We start from the raw sequence: 11,864 nt of genomic DNA, 5'->3' as shown, positions 1-11,864 counted from the left end.
CTCAACGTTTCAAATGTTTGTAAAGTAGAAATGTGAGGGACTATTTTAGCGACTACTATTTGGTCTCTTATTGGTAAATTAGAAGATAATATGTAGAAATGTACATGTACACTGGGAGAACCTGCATTAATAGTTATCGTAAAGATGTCTGTGACATTTTTCATTGCCCAGAGCAAATATAAGGAATATTTTATTTTAATACAATAATCAGCATATTGTTTCTGACATCACTGCAATGTTTGTTGTCGGATCTATATTCTTCTTATCTATAATTATGTATTATGAAAAGTATTTAAGGTTTTTAGGCTTTTATATCCCTTTTTATTAACATTGTCAAATTAGATTTATTTGTTTCAATAGATCTTTGAATGTGCAAAGAACTGTTTTATTCATGACTGCCATGTTACTATACTAAACCTTATTATGTGGAATATTTACTTTCCATAATCTCTTAAGTATCAAAATCCTATTTAAACATGTTTATTCCACCCTTGACTGGAATGAAGTATTGCATAGTAATAATAAAAATTGAGTGAGAATCGAGAGCATTATTACTGCAGGTGTTTCTTATGTAATAAGAATTATTCTTCCTAAAACTTTGATAGTATCACCATACGTTATTTTACTACATACAGACCCCTGGAAATGAATTCATTCTTTACACCATTGTTTTCTGATTAGGGAATCGGATAGACAAACTCTCTCTTAATTCCCTTCAGTGACTATGTTCCCTGGATACCCTTTAAAAATGCTAATTCACAGCGAAACTGTCTGTTTTTGGTTTTAACTTTTAATTTTTTTCCTTTTTATTCTGTTTCAGAAAACTGAAAGTCAAGCAATGTCTACCAATTTAAAATACCTTTCCTTGGGGATCCTGGTCTTTCAGACCACTAGTTTAGTTTTGACTATGCGATATTCTCGGACATTGAAAGAGGAAGGACCTCGTTACTTATCCTCTACTGCAGTAGTTGTTGCTGAATTTTTGAAGATTATGGCCTGCATTTTATTGGTCTACAAAGACAGCAGTATGTTTCAGATTTTAATCTAGAAGTAGCTTTCCTATATTTTACCAATTGTTGTATTTCGGTGACAACTGCAAAAACAGGTGCTCGAATGCTGTGATGATAAGGAGCTATGCGAATGCCAAGATAGAACAAAAGATTGCCCTTCCCACATCAAAATATGTGAAAAGAAGATCTAAAACCATTTCTATGAGAAAGTTAACCTACAAGCAGGGAAGACTTCTGTTTTGTACCTCATACTTAAGCACACAATATAATCTTTTGTAAATTTTGTATAAATATATACCCAAAAGATTCCACTTGACGGGTCATGGATGTAGGGTAAGAACTGTTGTCCTGGTAACAGGCCTGCACCTTCTGTTCACCCAGAAAGTATCTCTAGAGAAGAACGAGTAGGAGTAGAAGAAAGGGAAGGTACAAAGCTGAAAATGTGCTTGAAGCATAACTGACAAGTGCATGAGCCACAGTGAGGTCATGCAAGCACGAAAGGAGAGAAGCTGTTTCAGTATTATAGAAAGAACCACAATATTTAAGATAAAAATAACTTGCTGTATTTTCAAACTCACTTTAGTTCTCACATTGTATGTTTTATATAGCACAATCATTTTCCTCTTTCCAGAATCTCAATATCTTGTCCTTGGTTTTCAACTCTCAAACAAAAATCTTCACATTTGGTTCAAGTGACACATCCATAAACACATAGGGGTTTTCATAAGCTTGGTATAAATGTAAAGAAAAGATTGAGCTGCAAAATGAAGCGATGTTGAAGTTTCAAGTGGAAAGATTTCTACTTAATTGCTTTTTTCTTTTTTTTTTAGGAAGCCTTATTAAATTCTTAGTCACAGAAATTGTAATCAACATAGGATTTGTGAACATTATTTTGGATAATTGTTTCAGCTTTAGTATTTTGGGCTAATGCGGACACTTTGTATGATAGCATACCTTATAGAATCAATGTAAAAACCTGAGAAAGATCATACAGCATTTTGAGTTTTCTGAAGACAAAAGTTGTCATAAAAAGTGTGTAGCAATCCTAAAAAAAACCCTTACAATTTGTAGCCCTCCCATTTTCCCTGTCTCTTTTTTTAATCTTTATCTCTTTTATTGTTTCTTTGAGTAGAGTGCAATTTACGGGCTCTGAACAGAGTGCTACATGATGAAATCCTTAACAAGCCTATGGAAACACTTAAACTTGCTATTCCATCAGGGATTTATACTCTCCAGAATAACTTGCTGTATGTAGCACTGTCAAATCTAGATGCAGCCACTTATCAGGTATTGTGTTTTTAGATTTTTCCATAATTGTACAGACAAAAAACGGGTTGTATAGTAATAATTTTATTTTGTCTTTTCAGGTCACATATCAATTAAAAATTCTTACTACAGCATTATTTTCTGTGTCCATGCTAAGTAAGAAATTAGGTGTATACCAGTGGTTATCATTAGTGATTTTGATGACGGGAGTTGCATTTGTACAGGTAAATATTAATAGTATGTGTCTACGTTATTTGGGATTCCTTTTATTCTTTTTATTAAGGAACACAAGTATTAGAATGTAGGTAATTATATTGTGCCCCTGGAACTAATCGAGTCAAATACAAAGTTTCCAAAATTTCCAGGGTAGAATCATAGGATAGGAGAGTTTGCTGAGATGGATTAAATTTTTTTTGTCTGCTCTGAAGTTTGAGAGTTACTTTTTATTTTTTTAACCTCTTACAGGTCTTAAGAAACTTTTTAATATGCCTTTGCCTACAGCCTTGCATCATTTTTGTAAAATAATAAACATCATACACACAAACACTATATATAATATCTAGCCTGCCATTCATAAGATATCTTGGGTGAAATCCTGGACCTGTAGAAGCTAATGAGAGTTTTTCTGTTAATTTCAGGGAGCACAGAATTTCATCCCTTATTCAACAAGATACAAAGGAAAAAAATTTTACGGTAGATTTGGCTGAAATTTTCAAAAATATGTGATAACAGAATACAAGACTTTACAATTGTGCAATAAACCTCTCTGCATTTATCAGCAGTATAGACCCTTGATAGAAAACAAACGTGCATTCTATAAACATTAAAACTTAATTTTATGAAATAATTTGTATCATATTTTAAAATGTACATACATTGTTTTGTTTTTACACTTAGTGGCCCTCAGATTCTCAAGCAACAACTACTAAAGAGTTGTCAGCAGGATCTCAATTTGTTGGTCTTATAGCAGTCCTTATAGCCTGCTTTTCAAGTGGATTTGCTGGGGTTTATTTTGAGAAAATTTTAAAAGAAACCAAACAGTCTGTCTGGATCAGAAACATTCAACTTGGTAAGTCCAGTTTTGGCCATTTAAAAAAGAAATACTGCATTCAGATGAACAGTGAACAAAATTCACATATACAGTAAAATAAGGGCTGGTCTACACTGGGGGGGGGGGGGATCGATCTAAGATACACAACTTCAGCTACGCTATTCGCGTAGCTGAAGTTGAAGTATCTTAGTTCGACTTACCTGGCCGTCCTCACGGCGGCAAGTCGACCGCCGTGGCTCCCCCATTGACTCCGCTTACTCCTCCTGCCGAAGTGGAGTACAGGCGTTGATTTGGGGATCGATTTATCGCGTCTAGACGAGACGCAATAAATCAATTCCCCGATAGATCGATTACTACCCGCCGATCCGGCGGGTAGCGTAGACGTGGCCTAAGTATAATCATATTTTATCATGCTGTGGATAATCAAATATTACATAAACATTTAGCAAGTTTGATATGTATTTTGCTAACAGGAACACCAGGAGTTGCATCCTGCTCTAAACTCACTTCTTGTATTTAACTTGCTAATTCAACATTTGTAAGTCTGTTTACTTTGCTTTAAAATGGAGACTAATGGGTTCTAGAGAACAGCTGGAATATTACCAGTTGAATTTGGACTGTGGAGCATTTGAAATAAGGGTATCCTATGTGACTTATTTGAAAGATGGTGTGATTGTCTTATAAAGTAATTAAGTAATATGTGTCCATTAATATGAATCCAACACGTTTCATAAACACTGAATTGATTTTAAAAGTATTGACACTATCTAACGAGGTTTTTATAGAATTTAGACATACAGTAGAACAAAATAAATGTTTAAAGCTATATTTGTGTAAGAATTTAAAAATAAACATAACTCATATCTCTGACTATAGGGATTATAGATTGACATTTTTAAAGACACAGTGAATTCCTTCATTACCCACATTTGTTCACCTGGATGAACTTTGATCCTAGCTCTCGGTGCTAGGATCATGATTCTACCATTTCACTATCCTCATCTACTGCATGCTCTATCTCTCTCACACCAACCATCTCAAAAGTGGTTCTGAATCCCCTGGAAACTGGCTTTTGAAGATGACAGGGACAATCTATTCTGAACTAGCTTCCACTCCTTTTGAAACCAGTTTCCTCACGTAGGTGGAAAAAAGCAATACCTCCCCTTGTTCTCCTGCCTCTTAACTGGTCATGGAAAGAGACACCCTTCTTCTTCTAGTAGGCAGAGGATGGACATGTAATCTCCATCTATTGCAACTGTAGTCTAGGTATTTACATTTAAGTAAATGCCTCCAGCAGGATTTGAACTCTTTTATTTTTCCTTTGAGCTCTCCTTTTTGCAATGAAGTGAACTAAAATTATTCATAATTTGACTAGAATATAGAGAAGAGTGTTATAAGATTTGAATACACTTTGAAAAGGTATTTTAATTTAGGGAACTGTTTATATTCTTTCTCTTTCAAGATAGAGGGAAAATTAATGCACCTGTTTACTTATGGTTACTTATTGTTGTATATATTTGAACAATCTTCTTAATCTATTTTCTGGTTCCTTTCCTCCTGCTTAATAGGAAAACAGGATTCATTATACTTCTAACTGTCTACACACACACACACACACGTCAGGTCTGAATACATTAGTTATGCTTACTGTCTCTTAAGGTCCCACAGATTTGATCTCACCCACCCTTTTCATGGCATAGAATTTGGGTAGAGGGTGAGAAACTTGCACTGAATCTTGGGTTTTCAGATGTGGACCACAATCATAATCCAAGTACTTTGTAGGGGAACCCACGTTTATTTGAACCAGGCCAAGTCTAAAATTTAACTAAAACTCTGGAGTCATCCTCACTGTAAGGATCTAACAGCAGTACACACACTTGAAATGATTGCAAAGTAAATATTCATAACTATGTTGAAAAGTGATGATTCTTTGATAAATTGTTCTTCAGATTTTCTTCTACAGTGCAGAAAGGAATCTACAAAAACAGACACGTTTATCAGTTTGATGTTGTCCCTGATTTCCCCCCCCATCCCCCAATGTTCCATTACTTGGTATATAAGAACAATTACGTTCTCAAAACAGGGTTTTAAAGTGACTGTCTGGGGTAATGGTACATTGAGCTGTGAGTTTAAATTTGAGGTTTATAATAGTGAAAGGCATGTCAGCTTTTTCAGAAAAATATTTAACATTTTCAGTTATTTTAACTTAAGCTGATGCAATAGTTTGAGTAATATCTGTTTCATTATGTTAAATGTTTAGAAAGTTTTTAAGTTTTCTATTCAGAAATTAAAGGAATATTAGTCACAATTTCCTTTTTAAATCTTTTTCTAAAATTTGTATAATATAGGATCACGATCTAATAGATTTTTTTCCCCCATCATTTATTTCTGTAGTAGAAGTAATGCTCTAGCACTTCCAACTCCAATACAAACACAACATTCAGGAGAAATTCTGTAACAACAAACGAGTTTATGAAATAGAACTTTTAAAAAAATATAAGGAAACAGATTTTAAGCTTCTTAAAGGTTCATTATAAACTGCAAATAATTTTTAAAATAAAAACTTTCAAAGGATTTATCTTTTTTAAAAATTATATCCATACACCAGAGTTATCTGCTTATCTGTAAAGCAACGTAAGCCAAGAATACATCAATCTTATAACTGAAATGATCAAAATCTCTTATAAGAGGAAAAACTATTAAAAAAAAAAAAAAAAGTTCCTGTCAGATCCACTGGTTGGTTTTAAACATGGTTATTATATTGCAAACCAAAGCCTGATCTTGAAACTTGATTTACGTGGGCTGACCCCAGTAGTCATGCAGATCCAGTTATAGGAATGGGGACCCCCCCCCCTTTTTTTTTTTTCGTTTCAAGCTTTCAAGTCTGTCTCTTATCTTTTAGGATTTTTTGGTAGCATATTTGGATTGATGGGTGTGTACATATATGATGGAGAACTTCTGTCAAAGAATGGATTTTTTCAAGGATATAACAAACTTACCTGGATAGTTGTAGTTCTACAGGTAATGTATCTAAACCCATATGCTTACATAAAAGACACTTGGAATCTATTCCCCCATAAATGCTTGGGGAAATTACACTGGTAGTTCCCATTAATGCTAATAGGAATTTTGCAAGTAAATGTCCCTTGCAAAAGTGGCAAAATAGACCTCTAAATAGAGAAATTGCAAATTATTAGCAATCCAAGCATTGAGTTATCAAACATTCTGCACAATAAAATTCTATAACAATATTGATTTTGTAATATTAAAAACAGATTAATAAAGAAAATAAAGCTTACCAGCAATTATACAGCTCACCCTCATAACCAACTTTATGAGCCAAAAATGTACACCCACTCACTAGTAATATCCTCTTGATAATATAATCGGTGATCTCTATTCTACAGAAAGAGTTTTGTTGTCAATTGCTTTCATCCACCATATCTACAACAGCATAAAATATACCCAGTGCCTTTATACATAGCTAAAAACTTTTTAAGAAATGTGTACAAAGATATTGTAATAGATGTTACCACTGAAATCATCAATTACATATCACAGTTTCAGGTAACAGCACCTTTAATTCCTGTCTTCTGAAGGAATGCCCGCTCAGGTCTCAGGCCTTTAGGCTTCAGCTCTCCTCTGATCAGGGGCTGCATCCCCACTATCTTCTGACCAGGATTTTAGGCTGCAGCTACCTGTAGTTGCATTGTGATTCTCTGCAAGCATGTCTGACCAGTGTCTAGCTCTTGCTCTCTGCTTTCTCGACAAGGACAGTGTCCTTATCAGTGGTTAGTGTTCTTACTAGTGGTTACAAGTTACCACACAGCTCTTTCAAAGCAGAGCACATTCAATCTAGGATAAAAACGTTAAGAGAAATTTTATAAAACGAAAACAGGATCTCAAGCACTTGGCCGTAGCTCCCCATCAGTCCTGTGGAGACCCTGACAGACTCCAGTCTTCAACTGCAACCCTTCAACATGGTTGGGTCCTCCCTTGTAGAAAAGGACATGTCCTTTTGCCGAATCAAAAAGAAAATCTTTGAGTCTGTTTACACTCAGCCTTTATACCCCAAAGGCCTTTGTCTCCAAGCCTCCCAAAAACAGGTAAAACCAGTCATTGCCCCTTCCTCTTCAGGCAGCCCAAGCCTCAAGAGGCTGGGACTCTACATAGTCAGCTTTGGAATTTTACAGTAATTGCCCCCTAGTAATTTCAGAATCCAAAGGAAGCCTTCCCCCCCCCCCCCCGAGTTAGGAACATACGAATACATATAGCATGTATTGATACAAAGGTCTATAAATATTCCACTGGCTCATATCTTCTTGCCCATCTCATTATAATGGTCTTTGAAATTTTCATGTTTTCAGTGCTCAAACACACTGATTAACATTTCATAACTTTAAATACAATAGTCTGAAGATAGGCCTGTGTTTGCCATATCTCTCATTTTAAAAAATATCTAAAATATGTGCTAATCTTGAATGTGTTTCAAACTTTTTGCAGGCACTGGGGGGCCTTGTGATTGCTGCTGTTATAAAATATGCAGACAATATTTTAAAAGGATTTGCAACATCTTTGTCAATTATATTGTCAACATTGATCTCCTATTTCTGGCTGCAAGATTTTGTCCCAACCAGGTGAGAGTTATTGTCCATGCATACGTGAATATAAAAGTTGCTGAAAAATTAGGTACTTAGTGAGTATTGGTATATATAGAAGAATGGTTGAAATTATTTTTGAAGGGATTAGATGGATTCCTGAGCTAAAATACAGAGTTAAGGATTCTGAACTTCATTTAATAACATGATAGTTCATTACATTTTGCTCAAGTATTGAAGTATAGGTGACAATATTACGTTTTCTCTGAGAGCTCTCCAACCAGAGCCCAGGAAGTGATGCAGAAATCAGGGCCGGCTCCAGGCACCAGCCCAGCAAGCAGGTGCTTGGGGCAGCCAACGGAGAGGGGCGGCACGTCCGGCTCTTTGGCGGCAATTCGGCGGCGGGTCCCTCAGTCCCTCTCTGAGGGAAGGACCTGCCGCCGAATTGCCGCTGAAGAATTTAGCAGCACGGTAGAGCTGCCGCCGATCGCCGCTCCCCCCCCGCTTGGGGCGGCAAAAACCCTGGAGCCGGCCCTGGTAGAAATGAACTTCCTGCTGCTGTTTTTCTCGAAGCACTCTGCCCTGATCTCTCCCCCTTCCCAACCCACATGCTTTTTAGCTTGCTCTTTTCCTTCCTCTCTCTTGCCTGTTCGCCACCCCCTGTTAGTTCAGCTTCCCCAAACCTTTGTTCAAGTATGTGGTTTCTTTCTGCCTGTCTTCCCCTCCCCCTTTTTTTAGTTTGTCCTTTCTTTATCTTATCTTTATCTCAATCTTATCTTTATCTGGTTCCACTTTTTTGTTTGTTTTTCTCTTTAGCTGGTTCTATCCCACCAGATCCTCAGTTTTTATCTTATCCCTCCAAAATGTCTGTCCTTTCCCCATTCCCAATTTTACACTTTACTTCTACCACTTACTTTTCTCCAGGGCCTGGGACTTCTCTGAACTTAGTAGCCTATATGCATTGCAGCACCAATGTCCAAACTGTGCTCCCCGATGGTGGTTCTTCACTCTACCTGGTTCTTCAGACTGACTACTGTTGCCTCTCCATGCTCGGTGTCACTTTTGTTCCCCTTTAGAGCAGCATACCAATCCCCAAGATTGTCACAACAGTATTACCTGTCCTCCCCCCTCCATTGGCTATATCTCGTGTTCCTTGGGATAAGATGAGTGATGGTTTAATAATAATACCTAGTTCTTACATAGTGCTTTACAAAGGAGGTAAGTACCATTATCCCCATTATACAGATGGGGAACCTGGGACATGGGAGGGTGAAATGACTTACCCAAGGCCAGTGGCAGAGCCAGGAATATAATCCAGGTCTCCTGAGTTTCTTTTTGTTTGTTGATTTTTTTTTTCAAAAACAATATCGTGTGTTTTAATGCAGAATTTTATTTTAAAAAAGACACAAATTCCAAGACCCTCCAGACTTAATACAATGCAATTTGACCTTATGATTCTTCAGATTTTGTAAGGTCTTGTATACTGCCCTTCTTGTACATTGATAAATTGTGCTATAATGGCTATTAATACTGCAACACATCATTGTGGCAATATGCCGCCAAATTTCAGTTAAATTAATGGGACTTTGCACATATTTGTAATGGATCTACATTATTCAGAATGGACTAAAGATTCTGAGTGGAAAATAGTTTTGAAAAGTAGTTGTTTGCGATGCGCAGAAGTTTCTTTCCAAAGCAAACTAGAATTATTTGTAATGTTTAAAAAGGTAAGTTGCATTCTGTTGTTAATATTTTCCAAAATGTCTAAAAATGAAATAAGGCAATTATAAGGCCACAAAAAACAAACAAACCAAACCAAACTCTTGCACATTTTAGAGTTTTGCTATCAATTTATAAGAAGCTGACACTTATTTTACCAAATAAAAACAAATTTAAAATGTAGTCAGAGGACTGATATGTTAAGTTTCAGCCAGAAATACATTTTAATAGTTAACTTATCAGATCCTGACAAATGTGGTTTATAATGGAAACTTGAGTAAATAATTAAATGCAATTCAGCCCATAAGCAGGATTCAAAACTTCAGTTGTAAGCCAGTGTTTGTCTTTATTATGTTGCTGGTTGGGTGCCAAATACTATATATCTCTGAAGAGAAATTTTTAGGTGGTTTCTCCATTTTCTGTGAACATTTCTAAGTGGGATAATTATGTAAAGTACATAATTGTGTATGCCTATCAGCAGGCTAAATAAATTATTAGCTGGACTATAATGTAGTGCACCACTCTAATTTGAAGTGCACTTCCAAAATACTACATAATATGTTCAGAAAACTCAAATTATCAAAATTTTACACATCTCCAAGGTAATGTTTTTTAAATATTTATATACTATCTTTGAGCTTAGATACTGCATTTCAAACATTTCTCTATCTAGAAAATTGTAAAGTCTCCCTATAGTATTTGAGTACCAGTACTTCATAAAAAAGATGTCTGTATGTATGCATATGTAATATAAAATATATAGTGTGTATGTTTACATAAACCCCATATTACAACAATTAAACCCTGTCTACCCAAGAACCAGTTTAAATGTAACAAAAACAATCTGGTTGCTGCTCATCTGTGTTCTGATACGATTCGGCACATTGTCTCCCATAACAGGGTTTAAAATAAACATATCCTAGCTTAGGTCTCTAATACAGAAAAACTTTAACACTGTTTGACACATTGCACATAGGACTGGCAAAACTATGTTAAAACATGGTTGGACAGCAAACAAATATAACTACTGTGGTTAGTTTTGCATGCTTATGTATTGTAGATGGGGAGACAAAAGGGACTAAGAATATGCAGCTAGACTGATTATCCTTTGGCAATTGCTTCATGAAAAGACAATACTGTTTAATCTTTGGCGTACTTCAGTGAAATATCATGTTTTTTACTTCACTGTTGATAGGTTCAGGCTTCTTAGTTCCTTTCCATCTCTCCCTATTCTCATAGTTTAAGAATAATAGATGAGTAAGTTGCCAGTTCATTACAAATTGAAGGAACATATTTTCCCCCACTAGAAATAATGTAGAGAATGAATGTCATTTCTTCTGACCAGATAATATAAATACAATTGTACTGACTGAAAAGGGTTACTTTTTCCCCCCCTCCCTGTTCCATTCAGTGTCTTTTTCTTTGGAGCCATTCTTGTGATAGCAGCTACATTCCTATATGGTTATGATCCAAAACCTGCAGGAAATCCTATCAAGGCATAGCAGATTTCGTTATCAGCCTGTTTCTCAAGACTGTGCATTAGGGACCTCAACAAGAATTCTGCATGGAAGATTTCATCATGCACTGGAAGGAAAGGATCACTACACTGAATCTGAGCAAGAACATGTTAATGGTTTTGGAGAACCAAAGGGTTAAAGACAGAAAATAATGTATGTAAAGCTGATGAAAAAATTAAAGGGGAAAGCCTAGTGCAAGTTGCTAATAAAAACTTGAAAGGAACAAAAGTTTCCAAGTAACTACAATTAGGAATGTTTACAGCTTGAACTTGAGGTTATATTAGATGATTTTACTGTCTTGATTGCTGCAGAAATATATCCTATGCACTCTTTGCAAGAGCACATGACAATATTTGTCAGACTGTATCTGTTTTTGCAAATTGATTATATTTAATGTTAGTAAATATGTTTTTAACTGTTTGTCTATAGAGATCAAATTGAATATAATGGTTTTGATTAGGGGTTCCTTATTAAAGCTGTGAAGACTGTGATTGAAAGACATTTTCACACATATCCAAGATTTTTATATTTATGGAAGGCTGATTTTAATAAACAGAAATCTGAATTCTGTTGCTTAACTATATAAAGTTCTTATAAGGTCAAGGTTATGACCTAAATCTGTAAAAGAGAGAAATTCAGTTGGGGCTATACATTCCAACCTTAACTAAGGTGGTCACTAGTATTATAAGCCATCTAATAACTC

General features: G+C 35.6%; 1 protein-coding gene across 2 annotated transcripts in view; it reads left to right on the top strand.

The window, feature by feature from the left end:
- The window catches only part of LOC113405064 (UDP-N-acetylglucosamine transporter), a 31,304-nt gene extending 20,103 nt beyond the window's left edge, over positions 1 to 11,201 (top strand). Inside the window, exons 2-9 of one of the 2 annotated variants that reach the window (XR_003369993.1) lie at positions 821 to 1,025; positions 2,143 to 2,297; positions 2,378 to 2,500; positions 3,174 to 3,345; positions 6,230 to 6,348; positions 7,831 to 7,964; positions 9,002 to 9,143; positions 11,056 to 11,140. Coding sequence is in view for 1 of the 2 variants with exons in the window: in XM_026656031.1 (XP_026511816.1) it covers positions 839 to 1,025; positions 2,143 to 2,297; positions 2,378 to 2,500; positions 3,174 to 3,345; positions 6,230 to 6,348; positions 7,831 to 7,964; positions 11,056 to 11,146 (981 nt within the window). In the remaining variant the exon portion in view is untranslated. Of the gene's footprint in view, positions 1 to 820; positions 1,026 to 2,142; positions 2,298 to 2,377; positions 2,501 to 3,173; positions 3,346 to 6,229; positions 6,349 to 7,830; positions 7,965 to 9,001; positions 9,144 to 11,055 lie in introns of both variants that reach the window. The other variant, XM_026656031.1, reaches the window with a different exon arrangement.
- Positions 11,202 to 11,864: the final 663 nt, after the last annotated feature.

Source organism: Terrapene carolina, unplaced genomic scaffold (genome assembly GCF_002925995.2).
Source record: "Terrapene carolina triunguis isolate 2854851 unplaced genomic scaffold, T_m_triunguis-2.0 Scaffold211, whole genome shotgun sequence".
NCBI classification, from domain to species: Eukaryota; Metazoa; Chordata; order Testudines; family Emydidae; genus Terrapene; species Terrapene triunguis.
Note: the sequence above shows the minus strand (reverse complement) of the source record. Positions and strands in the feature narration are given on the sequence as shown.